At 36.9% G+C, this 23636-nt stretch overlaps 1 protein-coding gene across 3 annotated transcripts; it reads right to left on the reverse strand.

The window, feature by feature from the left end:
• Window positions 1-1091: 1091 nt before the first annotated feature.
• On the reverse strand, window positions 1092-22818 carry fam135a (family with sequence similarity 135 member A). Of its 3 annotated transcripts, none has more exons than XM_059565849.1 (22): window positions 22523-22818; window positions 22077-22121; window positions 19463-19589; window positions 13767-13846; window positions 12000-12139; window positions 11821-11891; window positions 11471-11644; window positions 11140-11266; window positions 10720-10873; window positions 9191-9268; window positions 8743-8792; window positions 8043-8201; window positions 7793-7866; window positions 7541-7695; window positions 4989-6786; window positions 4095-4255; window positions 3896-3987; window positions 3582-3679; window positions 2847-2998; window positions 2649-2759; window positions 2453-2566; window positions 1092-2250 (listed from the first exon to the last, which is right to left on the reverse strand). In XM_059565849.1, the coding sequence occupies exons 3-22, from the start codon at window positions 19537-19539 to the stop codon at window positions 2045-2047; spliced, it is 4071 nt and encodes a 1356-aa protein (XP_059421832.1). In that variant the 5' UTR covers window positions 19540-19589; window positions 22077-22121; window positions 22523-22818; the 3' UTR covers window positions 1092-2044. The 3 variants fall into 3 exon arrangements, with proteins under 3 accessions (XP_059421832.1, XP_059421831.1, XP_059421833.1); XM_059565848.1 differs by having other exon boundaries at window positions 22067-22121; XM_059565850.1 differs by lacking the exon at window positions 9191-9268 and having other exon boundaries at window positions 22067-22121.
• Between the last annotated feature and the right edge of the window lie 818 nt (window positions 22819-23636).

Raw genomic sequence — 23636 nt, forward strand, 5'->3', positions numbered from 1 at the left:
ACTCTGAAAGGGAGTCTGGAGATCTGGGGGTGGTGCTGCTCAACAGGCTGCTTTTATTCAGGTCTTTAAGGTTTCCATGGTGACCCCACATTCCAAAGATCAGCTGGTTTCAAGAGGCCACATGCAGCAAAACACTAGGAGCTAAATAGAGGGGGAAACCATTTTTATTATACAGGATCATTCCATGCACACACACACACACACACACACACACACACATTATTTGTTAGACTAAAACAAATAGGATTTAATAATTCACGATAAAATGTTGTAGTAGCAATGAAATTCCAACTTTTTCATTCCAAAATAAAAAACTAAGTACCAGTTTTTAAGTTATAGTTATCTAAAGGAAAATAAGAAAAATAAAATAAACATCTTATTTAAGCTAATTGCCAAGGCAACATTTCTCATTTTCATTTAGAAAATTTAAATTTATATTTAGTAAACATTACATAGACAAAAACACTAAAACAAATTAAAAAAGAACAAAATTATTATAACTAAAAAACCCATTAAAATAATTTCAATAAAACATAAAAAATAGAACATATAAAAAAGTAAAATGAATGCAAAATATTAAAAACTATAATAGTATCTCAAATGATACAAACAATAACACTAAGTACAATATGAAATGCATCAAAAGTTTACCAGCAATAAGATGTCTTTCATTCCGAGATCTAGTAAACAGTGCCATCTAGAGAAGAAAATGTGTCAATGAGCTAACGTTCAACTTTTTTTTTTTCATACAAGGACAGCTTATAGAAAGACCAAAAATACAATAAAAGTACCATAAAAGTGGTATGTTTTATAAGAAGTATTATATTACCTTGTATTAATGTGCCTTACACAATGCTTTTGTATGACTTTAGAATACTCATGATAAAACACACAAGTCATCTCTTGAAATCAAGTCACAAGTGGAAGACATAAAATTACAAAACTAAATTTACAACTGTGAGATTGTAATGACCTATCATTATGGAAATAGCCTTCCACAGGTTTGGAACTATTCCTTTAATTTAAAATAAATACAGTAGTCCATGAAAACAAAGCTTCTATAAAAAAAAAAAAAAAAGAGGACAAAAAGATTTATTGCGAATACATTTAATGAAATGTGGAGTTCATGTTACAAAACCATTTTAACAAAAACAGGATAATTCCAATGTTTTATTTAAAGTATTTTGCACACAAGCATCAACAAATTCCTCCATAGGAAACCGAACATAAATACTTTCCCACAACTATGTGATCCTATTACTAGTATTTGTGCTGTTTTAAACTGACTAACCCTCTAGCCCATACACCTGGCCCACTGTTCATTTGTTAGCTGTATCCCCTGTAATAAAAAGTAAATACTAACATGCTAAGCATGCATTTTCTCCACCCAACTCCAGGCTGGGGTTGAGACTGTGCATGAGAATGCAATGGGCATCAGAGACATCATATAAAACCAACACGCGGTCCAAAGCTGCTTCGTTTCAGCTACAATCATGTTCGTCTAGGTTAAGGAAGCCTTTGACGTTGTAAAAAAAAAAAAAAAAAAAATTTTTTTTAAAATTGTGTAGTCAAATGGCAATTTCTTAATAGAAAATATGTTTTATGCAGTTCAACAAGCCAAACCTAGATACCAAAGTGTTCAAGTGAACATGCTTTTACCATGAAAACGACCTGGATTTCCACCCCGAATAAATAGTTCATTCTTTTTTAGCAGCTACACTTCCAGTTCAGCATAAGATCGTTTCATAGAATGAATTGTTAAATGAAATGGTAAAAATTTAAGTTGTACATAAATAACAATGAAAAAAATAATACCACAAGGAGGGTTGATTTTCTTAATAATGAATAGACGATAAAAAAAAAAATGGCAGTTGAAAAATAAAAATGATAAGTTCCACATTCACAACAGACTAAATAAAAAACAAAACCAACAACAAAAATAACACTGATATATTTTGCTTTACCTCCAAGAGCATACTAAAACCGTGAGTAAAAAAAAAAAAACGTCGTTTGAAGTGAGGTATTCGCTTCCGATCTAGCAAGGCTACTGAAAAAACTTGAGCCCTGCCACCAGGAAGAACTTCTCCAGGAAAATCTCAGAGTCCAGGACGGCGATGTGGGCTGCCCGGCCAATCAGGGAGTTAGCGGTGTTGGGCAGCGCATGGATGACATCGTAACGCACCAGGTTGCAGTCTTTGTTCTGAAGCACAGGGAGAAGAAGGTTCTCGATCATCTCAGCATACACTGGACCTGATCACACAAGAAGATAAAGGAGAGAAATATATTGTTAGAAGCAGTAAAACAATCTTAAAACCTAAGATCTTTATCCTTGCCAAGTATTAACTTCAATTTAATTGACCTAAAACCTTTAGTAGTAAAAGTTAAATGGGTTTGGAATGACATGAGGGTAAATAAATGCAATTTATTAATAAACTCTTCCTGTAATTCTCACCAGTCTGTTTGTCCTTTAAGGCTGTTTTACACATCTCGATTCGAGCAGAGTGATAGGGGACGTATCTGTCCTGAAGAGACCCCACCAGCACCACGTTCTTAAAGAACTGAAGACCTGAAAAAGAGTTTGAGAGTTTGTATATGGAGAAAATCGAACTAACATCAACATGCTGGTCCCAAAATAACATCACACTCACCTGCTTTCTTGCTTAGCTTATAGAGGAAGGTCTGGCGTGGGTCAGAGTGATCGCGACAGGTCAGCTGCAGCAGAGAGCCAGATTTCTTCCACTTCTGCATAAACCACAGCCCTGACACAGAGAAAAACGAGAGAAACAGTTTAAAAATGAATGGCTCGTAAACGACTGTCTTCAGAAAACTTCATGAGGAGGGTTTACCGGTATTGACGAGGGCTGAGCTGTTGTACAGCGTGCCAAGATGTGGTCCAGACAGAGATAGAAACGTGTGTAGTCTGCTGAGATAACACTTAAACCTGGGCCTCGTCAGCACCGAGCGCACGATCAGATTTCCCAGAGAGTGACCCACAAAACTGAGAAAGACAACATAGTGATTCTGTCATCCTAAGGCTAGATGCGTTTTACTTTTGACAAGCTCATATTTTCAAACCAGGTCAAATTAAAATTCAATTTAAGATCCAGTGCAAACTGGCATACTTGGATTGACCTCCATTTGCACATCTGTAAAATTCATTTTAAATTCAATTTATTTGTCTTTTTATAGTGCAAAATGGTGCTCATGTGCGCCCCCTATGAGGCCCGAATGTACCACGATGCACTTTGGTTAAGACCTCATAGTCTTGGAAGAGAGGGAAGGGGTGAGGGATTCTTTTGGGACAAAGTCGGGGTCAAAAGTTTACCAAAGGTGAGGGCAAAACAGCCTCAGTATTTCAAATGTCCCTGTGGTGAATTTGTGTATGTTTTTTAGTCTAATGTTTTGAAACCACAACGATATTTAATTTATTTAATAGGAATATGCAAGCCCTCAAAATCAACTGTTGTGAAATGTCACACTAGACAGGGCCACTAAATATGTTGTGTGAAATAACACTGTGATGATTTCTCATATCTGAGTTTTACTTTCTCATTTATTTGAGTTTGATGAAAAGATCTTACCTTATCTTGGAAACTGTGAGGTTGAAGATTTGTATGTACTGCACAATTTCATCCAAAAGTCTGTCAGTCATGGATTCAAAATCAGCAAATGTGTCATTCTTGAATAACAACCAAATATAAAGAAGGTTAATATTTTAAAATATATCACATTTTATATCACATTTATCTTCCAAGCCTATTGGATTTTTATCAGCGATTTTACGCATACTTTATACCTTTCAGAAGCACTTATTATTTATTTTTTTACATTTGTATAATACACAATTTATTCATTCTAGAAACAGCCAAAACCCAGTGCTTGTTCTGCAGTTTACCTGATTGCGTTCTGACATTAGGAAATCTATACGAGCTCCAGGCAAACCGAGCTCCAAATAAGTCTTCACTAGACGCAAATCTGCACTGTTACCTAAAGAAATGGTTTTTATTTTAAGAAACATTGATCTGAATCTGTACATGTAGACTCAGGGTTATATATATATAAGATTTAACAACGTTAAGACTGTGACTGCTTACCATCCAGACCATGTACACAAACTATTAAGTGTATGCCCTCATCAGTGTTTTCATCCTCATCCATGCTGAAATATGGCACAGTGGAGGCCAGATGCGCCACCTCGCTGTACAGGAAGCCTGGCAACTTTAGTTGCTTCAACTCCTCTTTTGCTTGGGCAAACCTAAAGATTGAAACACTCCATCAAACAGTGACACAAAAAAGGAACCTACTATCAGGTATAAGTTCATGCATCTGCAGTCTGCAGCAACATGAACTCATTTAATGCTTCTCCTTTTTATGTACTTCTAATAAATGTCTTAATGCAGAACCAGAATCCCAGCTAACAGTCAATGTGAAGCAGCATTTGAAACATTTTTATCTACAGTTATTTGCTGTAACATTTATTATAATAATTTGCATTAAATTGCTGCAAAACATTTTGCAAAGATTATTTAAAGATGGCATTACCTAGAAAAGTAGCCTAAAATAATGCCTTAATAGCTAGCTGGTTATCATTACAATTCACATTAACATATTAATATAATATGCCTTGTGTGACCTAGATGATCTCAGGCAAAAAGGCAAGATATTTAAGTTTATTAAAAGACTATGAAGGCAAAGACACTTCATTGTTTGAAATAGCATACACTGGTGTTCAAAGGTTAGGGGCCAGTACTTTTATTGAGGAGGGATGCATTAAATTAATCAAAAGAGGCATTAAAAACATTTATAATGTAAATTTTAAAAATTTATATTTACAAAAAGCAGTTCTTTTGAATTTTCTATTCAAACAATCCTGATAAATTGTCTCACAGTTTAAAAACCTTGACCTCAATATACATATTTTTTTTTGTGCATGAAAAACTCCAAAACTAAAGGGCAATGGCAAGAAACATAAAAAAAAGAACACTCACGCCGTCATCTGAGCAGTGGGGGCGCTCTTGTACCAGCATAGGTCGTTGCTGGTTGGTGCTGGTCCAGAAGGCCGTGTCTCCTGGCCAGCTGAGGGGAGGTATGTTTCCTGGAGCTGTTCCAAACCCAGGTGATCATAAAAAGGGGTCCTTCCCTCTGCTCCCTCATCCTCACACTTTACTTCATCCCCTGGGAGTCCATTAACATAAACCAGCCCATCTGTCTCCTCGTAGTAACCGTTCTCAATCATCTCATGTTCCTGTTCTTCCTCCTCGTCCTCTTCATCATTAGCATTAGTCTGAATCCCCAGCGTGACAGCTGCAGTCTCCAATGGGCTGATCTCAGATACATCAGTGCTGGAACGGGAGCCAAAGTAGTTCTCCACAAAGCCTTTCTTCACCAGATCCGTGCTGCTTGTGACCGATGTACTGGAGTGGGCAGCCGTCTGAGGCTCACTACATGCTTCTGGCCCCAAAGGTGCACCACCTGGAACATCGGTCTCATTAGATCCCGCCAGCCTGTCAGGATCATTCGTTTCACAGCGGGGCTGAAGAGCAGGGTCCTCATTGTAAGAGACCAGCCTTTCTCCATGACTGATAGAGGCTTTTTGCTGAGCTAATACTCTAAAGCTCGATAACGGGAGGCTATGATATTCTCCCGAAAATATGAGGCTCTGTTCCTGCACCAGGATGCTGGACTTTCTGCTAGTGACTTCCGTCTCTACCTCATCATCCGAGGGGAGCGAATTAATGGAGGTGAGGGAAGACTGGACTCCACTGATGCCGCTGGTGCTCTCTGGATTGAGACCCTCCAAGGTGGTGGCTCCTCTGGAGGCAGGGCTAAGCGGAAATGGTCTCTGGTTGGCACTCTGTTGAATGGGCTCTGTAGGTGCCTCCAGGCAAGTATTAGCAAAAGGAGATGGAGAAACTGGTGCTAACTGTGTTGCAGAGCTGGGCTCGCTCTCGATTCCGGAATCTGAAAGCCTGGAGGAAGCTTGAGGAACACATTCACTTCTCAAAGCGGCTCCACAAGCTCTGATGAACGTGGCACCTTCCCCAACTCGACTCTTGAACTCAGAGAAATCGGTCTGTGTGATCTCTGGAACATCCCTCTTGGCAGTCGGATCTGAGTGGTGCCGTAAGAGAATGGTGACCTTATCGCCCTGGTAGGGGTCCTTGTCGCTCGGTTTGACATCAATATGTCTGAGCCCAGCGGGTGGATGTGTCGAATCAATTCTGCCAGCTGCGCTTTCTCCGGCTTCTGCTCCAGTACCTGCCTGGGGCCTAGCCTGCATTTGCAAACTCAAAAGACTGGAAAAGCTGTCACTCTGGATACCGGCGTTGCCTTGAATGTCGCTTGTTGTGCAGTGTTTAGCATTCGGAGCACAATGCATGGTTGCAGTTTCATTCTGGTGGATGTATTTGCCTACATCATCTAGCTCGTCTTTCGGATTGCACTGAGTGTCAACTTCTTTGGACTTGGTGGTCGGTTCACCATGAGGAACCTTCAAGTTCTTGTAGCCTGTGAGGACCACAGAGTCTTTTGAGCTCTGCCTGATAAGCTTCTTTGAATTTTCAGTCTTGGCATTCTTCTTTAGCTTGATAGATTTGGCTTTGGATTTGAGGGGAGGCTCATTCTGTTCAGGCCAAGCCGTGGCAAGGGCAGCTTGCTGCTTATCTGGGTACGGGCCAAGGCCTCCCAGTCCACTAGCAATGCAGTCCTTTGAGTTGGACCTGTCTGATTTAGTGGACACAGAGCTGCTCCTGGTGTTGTGAAGACCAAGCCATGGACCATCACGATCTTCAGGGCAGAAGAAATATGTTAAGTAGTAGTTTAGCAGACTATTTATCCTAAGTGATTAGTCACTTAACTACAGGGACTGTTTCCATAGTGCAATCTAACATTAAAGGGATAGTTCACCCAAAAATAAAAAATATGTATGTGATACCAAAATGGCACCAAAGAGACCTAAAGGAGATTGATTATTGAATAAAGTTATTTTTGTCTTCTCTGCGCTTAGGATCCTTGCTGCCTATGGGACGAGCAGAAAGCTCTTGGAATTCATAAAAAATATCTTAATTTGTGTTCCAAAGATGTACGAAGGTCTTACAGGTTTGGAATGACATGAGGATGAGTAATTAATGGCAGAATTAAAATTTTTGGGAAATAATGGTGAATTGCCTCATAAAGGGTCTGAACCTTTAAGTGTTTTATAACCAAACCACTAAGCCACACCTAGTTTATCTTAAAGAGTATGAACTAGCACAAAATCTGACATTTCAAAGGTCTTGTTCCTTTTCACTACATTTAGTTCAGGTGTGTCCAGTCCTGCTCCTGGAGGGCCAAAGTCCTGCAGAGTTAGGCTTGAACCCTTATAAAAAAACATAACTGAACCAGATAGGTTGGAGTTAAACTATCTGTGAGGGTGGTCCTGTTTTTTTTTTTTAAAACAAACTTTAAATCTTGCACAAACCTTGAACACTTTCAAAATCTAATTATATATATATATATACATATATATGAGCTGATGGTTGAAATGATAATCAAACATTACCTTCAGTAACTGATTCCAAATATCTATCCTCAAAGATGATTGGTAGGGAGTTCACATCCCCATCAAGATCAGCACATTCAACAGGAAGAGGTGGCAAGCACAAGAAGTAGGAGGAGTTCTTGATAGCTGTGGTCATCTGTTGGTGACTGTGAGCACTGTTGAATAAAGTAGTTCATTTGAATTATCATGATAATTCAAATCTTTTCCGTGTGCTAAATAACTACATTACAGTAAAGATATTTGAAGCCGTACTGCAGTTCCTGGTAGGCTAGTGCACTCTGTCTTGGGTGTTCAAGACAAAAGAAAGCTTCTGCAAATCTTTGCACCTAAAAATTGTAAATACAACACAAGTAAAGCCAGAAATGTACTGTGCACAAACACTCCTAACTATGCAACATCAATTTCATGCATTTTTGTGATACAAAATCTTTCAGAATGCAATGCATAACACAATGAAAGTATGCGGTTAGAATATGCATATAATACAAATCTCAAAACTCACCCGTAGTGTATGGTGCTCCTGGACCAAGAGGGCAGAGACCCGCTCATTCAGGGACACCACTTCCAGGAAAGTCCCCCACAATGCCATGAGCAGAGAGCACAGCTGTGCCAAATTCATGTTCACCAGTTCTGCCAACTCATCTGGGCTTTCTGCCCTTTGCTACAAGATACATACACACCATCATAGATATAAAAGAGTGTAGTACAGCATCATGATACCAGCCAATCAACAACCAGAGTGGTGGGAGGTATGACCTTAACTTATGAATTGAGAAATGTTACATTACAATAATGATATATCTCACAGTATTTATTTTAGCCCCAAATTCAACAAAAATGATTTATAAATCAAATTATCAAGTTGTAATGCCTATTTTTGTACAATTCAGTGAGTTAAGTCATTGAAAATTGATGGATGCAAACTAAAACATACCATCATTATTCAAATTCATTTTATTTTACATTCATCTGATTTGTTGATTCAAATTTCAACCTTTTGGCCTATAACTTATAAATGAGCAACATTGCTCATAAACTGTAAAATAACCAAATTCTGCTTTACAGATGTAGTCAGATGGTAACAAGACCCTTCAATAAAGTTCTATAATATTCTTTAAAGTTGAATAAAGATATTGACTTGTTTGGGACACATCCTTCTCTGTATTTTTTGTATTAAATGGTACTAACTTCCATTGACATACCTTGACTTGTTCACAAAGCTCATTAAGTCGTGCCTCCACATCAAGTTCCTCTACAAAAAAAAAAAAAAAAGACAGCAGAGTGAAAATGTTGGTCCTGTAGCAGCAGTATGGAGTGAATAAGAGAGAAGGGTCTGTCTGAAGAGCCTGTGATTGACAGCACATGAGAGGGATCTAGAGGATCAACAGCACAGGAAGTAGGAGTCAAAGGACAGAGAATACCAGCAACCTCCAAGCAATAAGACTGATCCCAAGTCAGCCTGAGATCTGAGATACTACTAAAGGAAAGGAGGACTAAGTTGAGTTAAAAACTCCTTCACTGAAGGGCACTTGCCAAACAAGTGACAAATGTCCAAGGTACAGGGAACGAAAGAAAGAAAGCTAAAAAGACAAGAATGAAAGGCAAGAGGCATGTGGAGCAATTTTGAGGGTCGGTTTTGGAGGGACATACCTATGTAGACGTGCCTTTGGCCTCGAGGGTAAGGTCTTCTGAGAACTCGTTCATAAAGGACCTGCATGCTGGGATTGGCTAGTGGTGGGATTGCACATATAGGCACGTTTAAAACTTTCACTCTACACTTTTGCTGTTTGAGCTTAATATGAACCCGTAAATACATGCAATTTCAGTCACTGTCAGAAGCGGAAAGGGGTGAGTAGTTTAGCTTTGACTGAGTGAGTGAGTGAGTGAGTGAGTGAGGGTGAATGTTCTGGAGGGAAAGACTTGTTATAGACTAGTTCTGAGGTCCAAACACACAAAAATAGCTGATTTAAGCATCCACATGCGGACTCATACATAAGAGAGGGCAGAGGCATACACTATGCAGTTAAATAAACATTAACACGTAAATGTCCAGAACAGCAGTCCTTAAAAAGTCACTAAATAGATCTTCAAGTAAATGGTTGCATTAGTGTAAGTGAGTATTCAGTGATCTGATGGGCTCTGATGAGATTAAAACATATATATTAATATGTGAACGCAAAAGATCCAAAGCATATACAACAAAACAGATATACAGACATATATAACATACATATATACATATGCAATAAGCAAAAATTTTTATTTTATAAAACTTATATAAAATAAACATTTATATATAAAAGTTTAAATGTAAGAAATATTATCACTTAAAAAAAAACACTGAAAACTAATATATATATATATATATATATATATATATATATAATTTTTATTTTTTTCCCAACAAGATCTTTTAATTATTCTCCCTACAATTTTAATTTCTACCACACTAATTTCTTATGGTCTTCTGTTCAAAATGTTTTGGATTTTTCCAAATTTTTTCTCTTTTGCTCAACAAGGATGCATTTATTTGGTCAAAATTAAGTAATTATTGTAATATTGTGAAATGTAAAACTGTAATATATTTTAAAATACAATTTGTTCATGTGATGGCAAATTTTCTGTAATAATTACTCCAGTCATCTGTGTTACATGATTCTTCAGAAATCATTCTAATTTGCTTATTTAGTGCTCAAGAAACGTCTTTTTTTCTGTTCTTTTTTTTAAATCAATGTTAAAGACATTTGTGCAGCTTAATATTTTTTGTGGAAACCATGATACATTGTTGGATTAATATGAAATATAAAGTATATTTAAAATATTTAAAACATGTTTTTGGTCACGTTTATGATCAATTTCTTAAATCCTTTCTGATAACAATGCATTACAATTTTACAGTCCCCAAATTTTTGGACAGTAGTGTATATTGCTCACCCCTAGAACACATACACACACTGAAGCTCAGCGATTAAACTGGCTTTAGTAATCAAAGTTTGTTAAAATTACACTCTGCAAAGCAAATTAAACCAAAACTTCATGACAACCAGCCACAAAAAAAGCTTTATACAAGGTCAAAGACTGAAGTGCAGTGTAAAAATGTTTTAAAATAAATCATTTCAGTCATCCAACTCAGGTTGGAAACAAGACTTTTATTCTCTCAGCTCTGACAGACTACATACCTAGCTCTATGCGCTGAGATGCGGGAAGATTCTTGGTTAGGGAGGTTAAATAGAAGAACAGGCCCTGATATGCCTGCAGCAAGCTAGCACACATGCTCTGGTGCAGGCTGATGGCGTGCTGTAGGCACTGTTCCGACACCAGGAAGGTTTTGCCCTGCAAATCATGAAAGAGAACTTCATGTTTCACTGATTCTACATCAACAGCAGGAGCATTAAAAGTTTTTGCATTACTATAATACCCAATTCCCTTTAGTGATACAATCTTTTGCATTTGAGAGAAAAAAAAAAGAGCATTTAATGTGAATGAAACTTGTGAAATTAATACCTAATAGGGAAGTGTCTAGACATCTTCTCTTTTGCACATTTGGTTGAGTAAGGATATGTGTGTTTGTGTGTGTGTGCACGCGTTTGTATTCTTACATCTGGGGACAGCTGCTTGACGTAGGTGGTGCCGAACACCACAGACTCTAGTGTTGGGATGAGAGAGTCTTTGCTCTGTGCCGGAGCGTTACGATTCAACCAGGTGCTTTTGACTGGCCGTGGGAAACTGAGGGGACAAACACTGCAAGTCAAATACAGTATTACACATTTCTACTGCTTTTAAAATAAAGCCACAATTTTGATAGATCATATTTACCCCCCCACACACACTGTAAGTTTATTTTATGTCCTGAGAAGCACAGCAGTCTACAGTCTCCACTTGTGACATATTCAAAATGACTACTAGTCCAGTTCTCAGTGTACTGCTGACCTGATTAGAGGCTGATGCAGGGCCACCAGTGATGCATGGATTGTGGCAGAGATGACAGACAGGTGGAAGTAGTCAAACATGATGTTGACGTGCTGGTGGATGCCTCGGTGAAGGCTAAAGTGCAAACGCAGTGTTCGACTGCTTATGCTCTGGAGAGAACTTGGCTCCTCGGGCCTGAACACAGACAAAAACAAACACTTTTATATTTGAAACCACTCTTTTACATTTAGTCTTTTAGCAGACGCTTTTAAAGTAACAGTATAATGATTTTAGGTAATAGTGTTGTTCAAATCCCTAACTCAAAATATAAGCAACAGTTAATTTTTTTTTCTTTCTGTTATTCTACATACGAGTAGTCGCCATCGGTAAAGAACAGGTCCAAAGACAGCTGAAAGTCCATTTCATTTAAGGAATCTTCCACCTGCAGGGGAAAAAAAGACTATCACCACCCACTAGTGATGCATACAGAGGCAGATTTTATCACTGAACCCTTAGTGTGCGTGTTGTTTGAGTCATGAGATTTGCTTACCTTCTTTGCATCTAGCAGCATCATCACTTTGAATACGAGGGCATCGTTGACTACAATCTCCTCGTTTTTATAAAGTATCTGAAAGGTTTTGCTGCAGACCACATCATCTTGAACTGATGCTGGAAAAGCCAGATCTGAACCTGTGCGAAAACACACATTAGCAGGGCTTTACAAAGCTTAGAGATACTTGCTATTCTTCCCCATAAAAAAAACCCATAAAAAACAGCCAATTAATTTATCGGAAATAAATATCTGCTGTTATTTTTTCCAGTTTATACCCTTCTGTTCTCTGAAAATCTTTCCGCCTTATTTGTGTACATGCAAATATGACGTGACAAAGTGCACCAACACAAGTTTGACCAATGGAGTCAATGTCAAATTTATTTAGTGTGCATCTGACTGTTACCCATGTTTATCAACATTACACATGCTTTTCAAACACAAAGCTAAAAGACTGCCCTCATACTTGTATTAGGAAAGAATTTGAGGAATCACTGGACAGATAATGATGCTTCTCACCACATTTCACCACAGGGTGCAAGACATTACACACTCCAACAGACACAGAGCCTGTTAGAGCACAGGCAAAGATTCTTTCAACCCACTGTGTCAATCACTGTAAGCCTTGAGGTGAATGTTGATGTAATCTTAAGAGAGCCGAAGGCTAAAGCTGTGAGAACTGTTAGAAAGGGAAGGTAGGACATTTAACCCTCATAACTGAAGATAAGCTGCATTCCTTTGAAATATGCAGCCTAAAGAAATCTCTGTAGAGATAAGACTGATAATTTACCAGGCTGAAACATTTTATTTGTCTTTAGAAAATACAGCCTCAACACATACTGATATCTCATTCCAATGGCAAATTGGAATGAGATATCAGTAAAAATAAATTCTCCCAAACAATGATACAGAAATCATATGATAGCATTTTATGCATTGCAGCATGTGTGCAGTTGAACAGATTGTATGCACAACAAGTTTCATACTCAATTAATCTTTTTCTTAAATTAATACATTTACATATTGTAAATTAATATTATAAATAAATAGTAACTTTTTAAAACTATTATTATATTTGTAATATGTTATAAAATAAATTTTGTTACTAAATAACCAAAATCTCAAATGTCAGCTTTAGGGGCTGGTCACATATTGCGTCTTTGCGTGCTCAAGTTTGTTATTTTAAATGTAGTCGCGTGGCAGGCGCGCCCTTTTAGGAAGAGACGCAGCTGCGAAGCGGACGCGGTGGTGCGACGCACTCATTTTTTCCAGGCGTGTCCACACCGCATCGAGATAAAAACATTTCATCATGTGACAAGAACCAACCAATCACTGAAAGCTCAGCCAAGATGAAGGAACAGCTGATCATAGCTTTACAGGGATAGCCAGTTTGGAATTAATTTAGTAGCAGAGCTACTGCAAGCGATTTTTAGTGCTGCAACTGAAACTTCTGCTCTTCATGGAGAGCACAGGTCATGGTTGCTTAGCAATGGCAGATGCCTCCGGAGCGCAAGCGCCCGAACGCTTTGGAAAAAAAAACAGAAAGTGGCACACCTAGCATTTTTCATGCGTCTTTAGGCCATTAAACAACACCTAGACATTTTTAGACAAAAAATAAAGCAAGCACATATATAACATTTTATGAAGGTTAAATACTAAAAAACTGTTTTGTACGAACTAAGGAATTGTTTTGGTTCCTTGATTTATATTTCTGTGGTATCGTGACATGACAGGACATGTTCATTTGAGATGTAGAAGTGTTTTTACCTATGGGATGCAGCAGACTGGCTTCCAGCCTCTGCGGGATCCGTGGTGGCACTTTCATACTGGCTCGGATCTGATAGAACCTGTCATAACATACAAGAAAACAAGAGTGTTCATAAGCATAAGAATTCAAGACAAGCATTATACTTCTTACAGCTGTAAAAATGTATGCCTGCTTTATTACTAAATCAGTTGAATTTTCAGTTTGTTGAATCAATTTTAACCTTTGCTATGATCTGCTGGTTTGGCTATTTGAGCGTAACTAACAAAAATAGATTGGGGAAAAATGTAAGCATATGTCGGAAAATAATTGGCATTGATCTTAACAGCATTGAGCATATATATGAGGCCAGAGCTACACAGAGGGCAATGGCCATTTTGGTTGACATCACTCACCCACTACACTCTGAATTTTGCCTCCTACCATCAGGAAGGAGGTATACCTACCGAAAACGTGCCAGATCCAACAGATATTTGAAATCATTTGTACCATTAGCTGTTGGGTTTCTCAACAAACTATAGGTACATGTGTATTTATGTTTTTATTTACCTATTCCTTATGGTTTTATGTGTTTTTGTGCGAATGTGTACGTGTTGGCTACTTGTTGTGAACCAAATTGCCCCTTGGGGACATTAAAGATATTTCAACTTCAACTACTATAAAAGCCAACACCAGATTTTATTATGGACCGCTATCTAAACGACCCTTTTTGATGATATTTTTCTTCTTACTGTGTGTAGTCCATGTAAGAAAAGCCTGAAGCCCAGTTCAAAGACTTACTTTATGTAAAGGTATAGTAAGGGATTATAATCTCAAATAATTTAACTATACAGAGTCTAATTCTATTTAATTATTATTTTTTAGAGAGTTACATTACAAAAGTCTTGTATTTCAAATAAATGCTGTTCCACTGTACTTTCTAAAAGTAATTTATTACTTTATCCCAGTTTCCTTAAAAACACAGCTTCATAACTGTCAGACACTAACAATAAATTTTCTTGAGCAGCAGAGAGATAGTAAGTAACAACATTTACTGTTTTTAACGTATTTTTAAACATGAGAATGCAGCCTTGGGGAGTAAAAAAAACACAAAAAAAAAAACTTAGAACAAGAAAAAATAATGAATCAAAACAGACTGATTTATGTAGTGATTCAGTGAGTCATTTTAACCAGTGAGTTTGTTTGGTGAGTCACTTTGGGCGATACAAAATTATTCAGAACACATCATAACATTATCTTTTTTTTTTTTTTATTAATATCGCAGTGCCTGTTTTTCCCCTCATAACGATACATTCAGACTACAACTCAGCTAAAGCGTCATTTCTTTTGACCCCACAGATTTAACAATGCAGAAAAGGCTGTCAGAATAAAATAATTCCATATTCAGCAGAGAAAAATTCAGAAAACACAACCAAACTTCTTGAAAAAAATTTTTTTTTTTTTTTTTTTTTTTTATAAAGAAACTGGTCAGCTTTTCTCCTTACTGCAGTTCTTAGAAAGGAAGAAGCTGCTGTGACATTCAAATACATTTCACAAACCACTCAGTTCCTCATTTCTACTCATCAGAGCTCGGCTGAATAACCCGGACACACTGATCTCATCACAGAGCTCCAGCACATGGCTGTATCCAAACAGCTCATATTTATATCCTGTGCTTCATCCTCTCGTGCATTTGCAATGAAAGACGACGTTCAGGCAACCAAAATAGAGCTGCAATTTTCCTTCTGATAAGAATATCATGACATCAAAAGCACACAGAGGCACTTATGTGGGAGCGAGAAGATATGCAAGAATATAACCGGCTGGCCGGAACACAGATCTGGGAACAGGAACAAACGACTAGTCCCCCTGCAGGACCTGAAGAGGAGAATGACGGTTGCGTTGTGCTTCCTGTCACACAGCTGAGCAAACTCAATGGCTCTGTGTTTTAGTTAGACCCGTGGCGACAATGTCAGCAGATGTGGAATGTTAACCTGAGAATGCATACTGCTGTGTTGACACCAAACAACCCTACTGAGCACTGACCAAAACGTAGTGTTTCTTCCTTTGCTTTGAAAACGGACTCTTTACATTGCAACATAGAAAGTGTAACGCTGCATAAACGTATGACTACCTTAAAGGGATAGATCATCTAAAAATGAAAACCCTATCATTATTTACTAAACTGTATAATCTTCCACGGAACATAAAACACATTTTAAAGAATGTTGGCATCCAAACAGTTTCAGTTCCCACTGACTTCCATTTTATTTTCTATCCACATAACAGAAGTAAGTAGTAACTGAGGCCATTTGATCACCGACATACTTCGATATATATATATTTTTTATGTTCTGCAGAAGAATTTGTGTAATGTAGTTCCCTGTGGCTCAGTCATAGAGCATTGCGTTAGCAGCGCAAAAGGTCATGGATTCAATTCTCAGGGAACACGCATACTGATTAAAAAAATAAATAAAAAATGTATAGCCTTAGTGCACTGTAAGTCGCTTTGGATAAAAGTGTCTGCTAAATGCGTAAATGTAAATGTAAGAATTTAAGTTAATTTAAGTTTGGAATGACATAGGGTGAATAAATGATGACGGAACATTTCGTTTGTGGTAGACTATCCCTTTACACAACATATTTTACCACAAAACAATTTGGATATCCAGCAAAAAAAACTTTAAATGCTAGCAACGTCCTGTTTTATACTTATACCACCCACCTCTAGTTATATCTAGTGACTGGTTTTGAAATGTGGGCAGCACTTGTAACTTAACTCATACCTGTGCCGAATAAAACTGTGGCTCTTCATAGTGCACAATGGCCTCTATAGATCACATAACAGGAATGGGCCATTAGCAGAGGTGGGTAGTAACGAGTTACATTTACTTCGTTACATTTACTTGAGTAATTTTTTGGGGTAACTAATACTTTTCGGAGTATATTTAAAGATGTGTACTTTATAATTTTACTTGAGTAAATGTTTGGGGAAAAATCTGTACTTTTACCTCCTTACTGTGGGCGACGCTCCTCTCGTTACTTTATCTTAATGCAATAAATGTTATAAATGCTTCAGTTTATTCCAAACGCGCCGTCTACTTTTCTCTGGGCAATGAGCGATGCCCATTCGTGAACGATTCATTCTTTTGAGTCAATTCTGTTCAAAGGCTTGATCAAACCAATTGGCAAACGAGTGAACTGGTTCATGAATCAGTTTGAATGATTCGTTCAGTTCCCTGCCACGCGCGCTGAGCGTCTGAAGTGGTTCACTCGGAGTTGTAACGTTTAACATCAGCAGCGTTGAAAACGTGGCTGGAACTGCATTGAATTGAAAGCAAATCTGCAAAGGCTATTATTTGCTAGCGATGGAGATCCTTATTAGATGAACACCGCGTGTGCTGTCTACTGTTTAACAGGTAATAACTTGGGCTACATTCGATTACAGTACACGATACCACTGTGACATTAGTTTGTTGTACGTGTGTGGCTTATAACAGAGGGGAGTCAAGTTGAATGCAGCTTCCAAAAAAAATCATGTGTGTGCATTATTCACACATGATTCTTTTGAGCTTATTAAAGCATTGGCCAATCAGAGGTGTTCCGATGAGTCATCGCTAAAATGCCGGTGCTTCCTTCACTCACTCACTGACTGAATACCTCTTTCTGGCGAATTCTCTCGTCAGAAACAACAAAGTGCAGATGTTTGTACGAATCTTTAATTAAGATATTGATTTCAGAGTGTTAACAGTTTCAGTGATATTAATGGGAGTTTCTGAGAGTGATTGAAATCTAGACTGTCAGTGAAAATGATCTTTAATAATGTAAATGTTATTTGCTCTCTTTCTGAACAATGAAAGATTAGTAGCAATATTTATATCACATTAACTTTCAATGTTAAATTCACATTTAATATAAAGTCAGTCGTATTAAAAATATGTTATGGAATGACACCTATATCTGTTACTTAAGTAAACAGACAGGGTTTTATAATAAATTACATAAATTGGAGTAAAGGCTGATGAAATATATACATTTATACACGCACACATACATTACATACATTTTATCTATATATCTAAATAAAAACAGGCTCAGTATATATGACCCAAAGTAACTAGTAACTAACTACTTGAGTAGATTTTTTATCCGATACTCTTTTACTCTTACTCAAGTAACTATTCAAGACTAGTACTTTTACTTTTACTTGAGTAAATATTTCTAGAAGTACTTTTACTTTTACTTGAGTACAGTTTTTGGGTACTCTACCCACCTCTGGCCATTAGGCTCTAGTGTGTTGAAATGCCTATGTTTCCATGCTTAGATAAGACTAGGTATGGAGTGTTCAAATACCTGTACCATATGCTGGGTCATTTCAGGTTTATGGCACATACTGAAACTGGTGCAATCTGGAGTTAACCTCAATTGTATTCTGAGATTGTCTGCTAATAGAAATGGCATCCTCATGTTAAATATGGAAACGCATTTATTTTGTCGACATCTATGACCTATGCTAACTTTGTGTCCTGCACCATTTGTGCTATAGACATGACTGAAAACTCAAACTCTACAGGCTGGTAAAGGGACAGTTCACCCTAAAATGAAAATTCTATCATTAATTACTCACCCTCATGTCATGTCAAACCCATAAGACCTTTGTTCATCTTTAGAACGCAAATTAAGATATTTTTGATGAAATCCATGAGCTCTCTGACCCTGCATTGGCAGCAATGCAACTGAAATGTTCCCAGGCCCAGAAACATAGTAAGGATATTGATAAAAGTCCATGTGACATCAGTTTTTCAACCGTAATTTTGCAACGCTATGAAAATACTTTGTACTTTGTTCACAAAAATAAATAAATAAATAAAAATAAAAAACAACATTCAACAATTCTTCTCCAAATCATTATTGAAAGTTCCACAAGCATGCGCATTGCTTTCCTTTGCACATAAAGACAGAGAAACAGCGATGTATTTTGAGGTGTCCCTCTCTGCTAGCCAACTCCGGGAACAACATTAAACAACCGTACAAGCAGACATGTGTGACATGCCTGAACAAAAATAATTGTGAGAAGACTCCTAAATTATGAATTCTAAGAAAAGATGGTGCACATTTAGATTAAGAAGCTGAGACTTGTGCCAGCAAGCAATGGCAGGAAGGACAACGAGACTATAAAGACTATAAAAGAGCACTACATGTTATTAATATCAGTGAAGATGATCTCATATAGATTGCACGAATGAAGACGAGAGCTGCAGGCTACAGGTTTCTGTATTGAATTTTACTGTAAAGAAAACAGCTTTATAACGAAACAGACGTCAAGAACAAAACAGGGTTTACCAGTTAGGCTCAAAATTAATACAAAAACTAAGACCAAAAAAGCGATATACAAAAGGAATGTGAAACATTTATACCCTTGCATGAATATCATTTAACTATTAACTTCCTTATGTATCTTACTACAAACACATACCACAATTTGTCTACATAATCTAGACAAACTTTGTCCATCCTACAGAAAAAGATTCATCTTGTTGAGGAGCAGGAGCTTGATAAAACCTTGCCACACTTATTCAAAGGTTTCAAAATGCAATTCATTCCTATTCCTGTTGTTTTAGTCATGGCTTCTAACCAAGATCAACCTTGAAAATATTTTATTTGTGTATGCAACCCAACCTGGAATGACACTTTATCCGGGATAAGAACATGTTCTTACCCTCTTTGGAAGAGATCCACATTATAGAACTTGTGGAGCTCCACAGAGAACTCCACTGTGGCCTGGACCTCCGTCATGCTGGATTCAGGGCTGGAGGAGGGCCTGTCTCAAACGATCGGCAGCAAAACTGTGGAAAAACAGATAAATGGATTGAACCGTCATGTCGTAACACGTTGAAGAACCGGAGAAGAAGTGGGAACATTTCTACACTGAAATATAATAAATTTTTTTTTTAAATATTTAAGAAAATATATGCATACATGTGCAACCAAATGTTACTAACAGAATAACATACTAACTTTTCCAGTTTTGTATGAGAAACATATCAAATATACATTACATGTTCAAAGTTTTTGGGTCAGTTAAAATGTTCATGTTTTTAAAAGTTTTTTATGTTTTTATTTGATCAGAAACACAATAAAAGACAGAAATATTGTGAAATATTACCACAATTTTAAATATTTTATTGACAGCAAAGCTGAATAATATTCTAATAAGCTGATTTACTGCTCAAGAAACATTTCTTATTATCAATGTTGAAAACAGTTGTGCTGCTTAATATTTTTGTGGAAATCATGACACATTTTCAGGATTCTCTAAATAATGGAAAGTAAAAAAAAAACAAAAAAAAATCTGTTATATCATATGTTCGTCATCATCATTTTATCAATTTAAAGATTTAATTTCTTAAAAAGAAAAAAAAATTCTACCGACCCCGAACCCTAACAGGTTTTATTATTTTTATTTATTTATTGCATATACCAACTATACCTATGTAATGACTTGAACACAAAACTGAACAATTTCTAAAATGCACAACTTTTAACAAATCTCAGAAGAGAACAGAATCAGAAAGTGGCTTGTAAGATTACCATTAAGGCGGCAGAATTTTTTTTTTCCAAAAGACACCTCATGCACTCCCACTTCACTAAGCAACTCTGACCCAAGTTCATAAGATGAGTCTCACTACCTCTTGACATTTAAACCCCACAAATATAGCAATGACATTCACATCTATTCCTACAGTTTATTCTCAATGCTCTTCACCATAATATCTTTAACCACCTATGCTTGTTTTGAATTACCACAGAATGCTTTCACACACCCCACAGGTTTTCAGAATGATTCACCCTTATTTGCAAGTCACAGTAACAGTACTGAGGTGTGATGCAAGATCCTGACAAGTCCAGCACACTTCGATGCAAATACGGTTCTTCCACTAATGCTGGCTACTAGTCTGCCCCGCGGGGGTCTCTGGAGGATTTATTGAGCTTTGTGGCATCATCGGGGGTTTTAGCTTTCATTAATACAGATTAGATACCTCAAATGAGAGGCAAGCTGCAGTCGTCTATCACATGTAAACCACAAAGTCAAATCAGATCCACCACCACAGTAAGATTTTCCTTCCAAACATGTGTTAAGCTGGCGATAAGGGCACAAGAGCCCCGTCCCACTGTCTAGGCACAAATACAACTAACAGAAAACAGGCATTATTTGTTTAAGGGCAGCTACTTTCCTTCCTCTGAGCAGTGCCTGTAAAAATTAAGTTGGGATATCAGTGTTGCCCTATACTGCTTGGCATATGTTCATGTCCTTGAATGTCCTACTGTTTTTTGTGTTCTTCTGCTCACTCTCTCAGATTCAATGACACACGGGTCAAGATCTGAAGTTACCATTAATTTCCTTCAAAGTGAAATAGTTTTTAGCAATAACAACTATTTCGAGATCTACCATGAGCTTCTTCTGCTCACTCTCTCTCAGATTCAATGACACATGGGTCAAGATCTGAAGTTAGCATTCATTTCCTTCAAAGTGAAATAGTTTTTAGCAATAACAACTATTTCGAGATCTACCATGAGCTTAGTGTGCCATATGTTTCTGTACAATCCAAAAGTCTGTTATTTCATCCTAAATATTGTGCTTATCTGCCAAATCCTTAAGATCACAATTCATAGAAATCATTTATGTACATTCTATTGTACCTTTTTCAGACTTTTTGGTCTCCAAACCAAATGGCTTCATTTTAATCTATATGATTTAATAAAACGTTTTCAAGCAATCAAAACAATGAAAGTTCAATGAAAGCCTCTATGTTTTTCTCAAACATTAGAATGTGTCCTGTTTAATTTACATTTTTTTCCAAGCAAAAGAATTATGACTGTCATACATTTTACCAAGACTTATAGAAAAAAAAGTTGTCTTGTATAACAATATAACAAGATATATTGTCAGGCATATTTAGAACAAGAATCATTAGATGACAGTAAAAAGATCACAGTGAAGCCCTAAAAAAACTACCGGTAATTTGAAATCTTTACCAAACTTTGCTTTATCCTTCAAACAACTAGGTTGTACACATTTGTCAGTAAGAATGTGTGAGTCATTTGAAATATACTAAAATGTTGTATACAAGTACAGGGCATAATAAGTATATTGTTTCATTTTTATATAAATATATTTGTCACACAGTGATGTGAGACCGTTATTTCACCCATACTTTTGCGTTTTATTTTCACAACTTGTTTTATATAACGTTAGCTTATACACACATTATTACATATTATTATAAGTGATTTGATAACATTATTAGTGCAAACGACTCACCCGTCCTTACTCGGTTTTGTATCTTCTCTCCTCATGTCAACTGATAAACACAACCCTATATAAAAAGACATAAAAACAGAATAACAATTAAATAAAGTTTCTCAAATAACACATTCATACATGCATTCGATTACATTTGATAATGCAACTAAACGTTACTAACGTTAACGTTACCCGTTTTAATTTACTATAAATTATATTAATGATCACATTTAAACATTATGTGTTGACACAGCTTTTGTTTTTACTTAATGTCGTGTGAATGTACGTCCTAAAGAGCAGTTAGCTCTAGCGTTAGCTTGTTTTGCTTGTCAAATGACCAGCCTTCACAAACATCACACTATTTGCGTAGGTTAACGGATGTGTTATTAAACCTACAATATGAAATGCAGAAAGAAAGAAAAACCGTTATAGTTTAACAAATATCTGGCTGGTATATAATTTTAAAATACGTACATGTATCCGCTCGGGAATTTAGGCCTTAATCCGCGGGTTCGATTTCAGAGCAATCCAGCCCTCGATGCTCAGATCACCAGGCTACTTAATTCCCCGGCATGCCGTTGAAAAATTCGCTTACGCCCCGTCTTCACAGCAGACTTAAAACAACAGATCGGTCAGACTGGATGGGGGGAAATGAATCACATCTCCACACGGTCAGCGGTGAGAGTCGTAGATCGTAAATATTGTCCAAACTTGTGTTTTGTGTGTTGTAAGAGAGCGTTCAAGGGAGGCGCTCACACAAGCCGGTACAACACCGGCTCCTAGTAGGCTGTATGATTCCTGCACTTATTATTTATTGAAAATGTTATTCACTTCCTTCCTTATCAAAATGATTCACTTAAGACATTTTAGTTTTCTGAAGGTGCAGGAGAAGACAGATATGTCAAATAAAAATATTATATAAGAAACGATTGTGTTATAAAAGAAAACAGCAAAAAATTGTTATAATTTTATTTTATTTTATTTTTTTGGTCCCTTGCTGGTCTTGTGCTGGTCTGGACAGTTGGGACCTGGTTTAAAGTAGTTTTGGCACATTTCAGCTGACCAGACTAATAATGACCATAGCCTACGGGAAGACCATAAACCATACTTAGACTAGCAGACCATAACTGGCTGTTTATTGATTGATTGATTGATTAATTGAAGACTTGAAACTCTTTTTTTCTATATCATTATATTGTCAAATAAATATTAATAATTAGTCGTGGTGTTCTAAACAATAGATAAAACAAGATAACAACAAACTAACCCAATGCATTCACCCAGAATATTTTAAAAGTATCAATATTATGTGCATTTCTTATTGTATATTAAGACTGAATCTGAAGTCTGAGTCTTTGTCCAGTTTTAAACCACAGACAGGACACACACATTGCATTATTTGAAGTCTTGGGGATATAGTTTCACCGCAGTTCCTCTGCAGGGGTATTCAAATATCACCAACTGGTTTATCTGGTTTTAATTTAACATCATGCACAGCTAACTCTTAGCACAAAGCTGATTCTCATAGCAATGCAAATATTACATTTACAGGTGGCTAAACATACTAGTATAAACTAAATTAGCAGCT

Source organism: Carassius carassius, chromosome 14 (genome assembly GCF_963082965.1).
Source record: "Carassius carassius chromosome 14, fCarCar2.1, whole genome shotgun sequence".
NCBI classification, from domain to species: Eukaryota; Metazoa; Chordata; class Actinopteri; order Cypriniformes; family Cyprinidae; genus Carassius; species Carassius carassius.

What these genes read in the sequence shown, in the direction of transcription:
- fam135a (XM_059565849.1), bottom strand. Translation starts at nt 19,539, where the DNA reads ATGACGGAGGTCCAGGCCACAGTGGAGTTCTCTGTGGAGCTCCACAAG. An exon ending in TTGTGTACATGGTCTGGATG is followed by an intron (nt 3,988 to 4,094) that starts GTAAGCAGTCAC and finishes CCATTTCTTTAG; the next exon opens with GTAACAGTGCAGATTTGCGT. An exon ending in CTCAGCCCTCGTCAATACCG is followed by an intron (nt 2,760 to 2,846) that starts GTAAACCCTCCT and finishes TCTCTGTGTCAG; the next exon opens with GGCTGTGGTTTATGCAGAAG.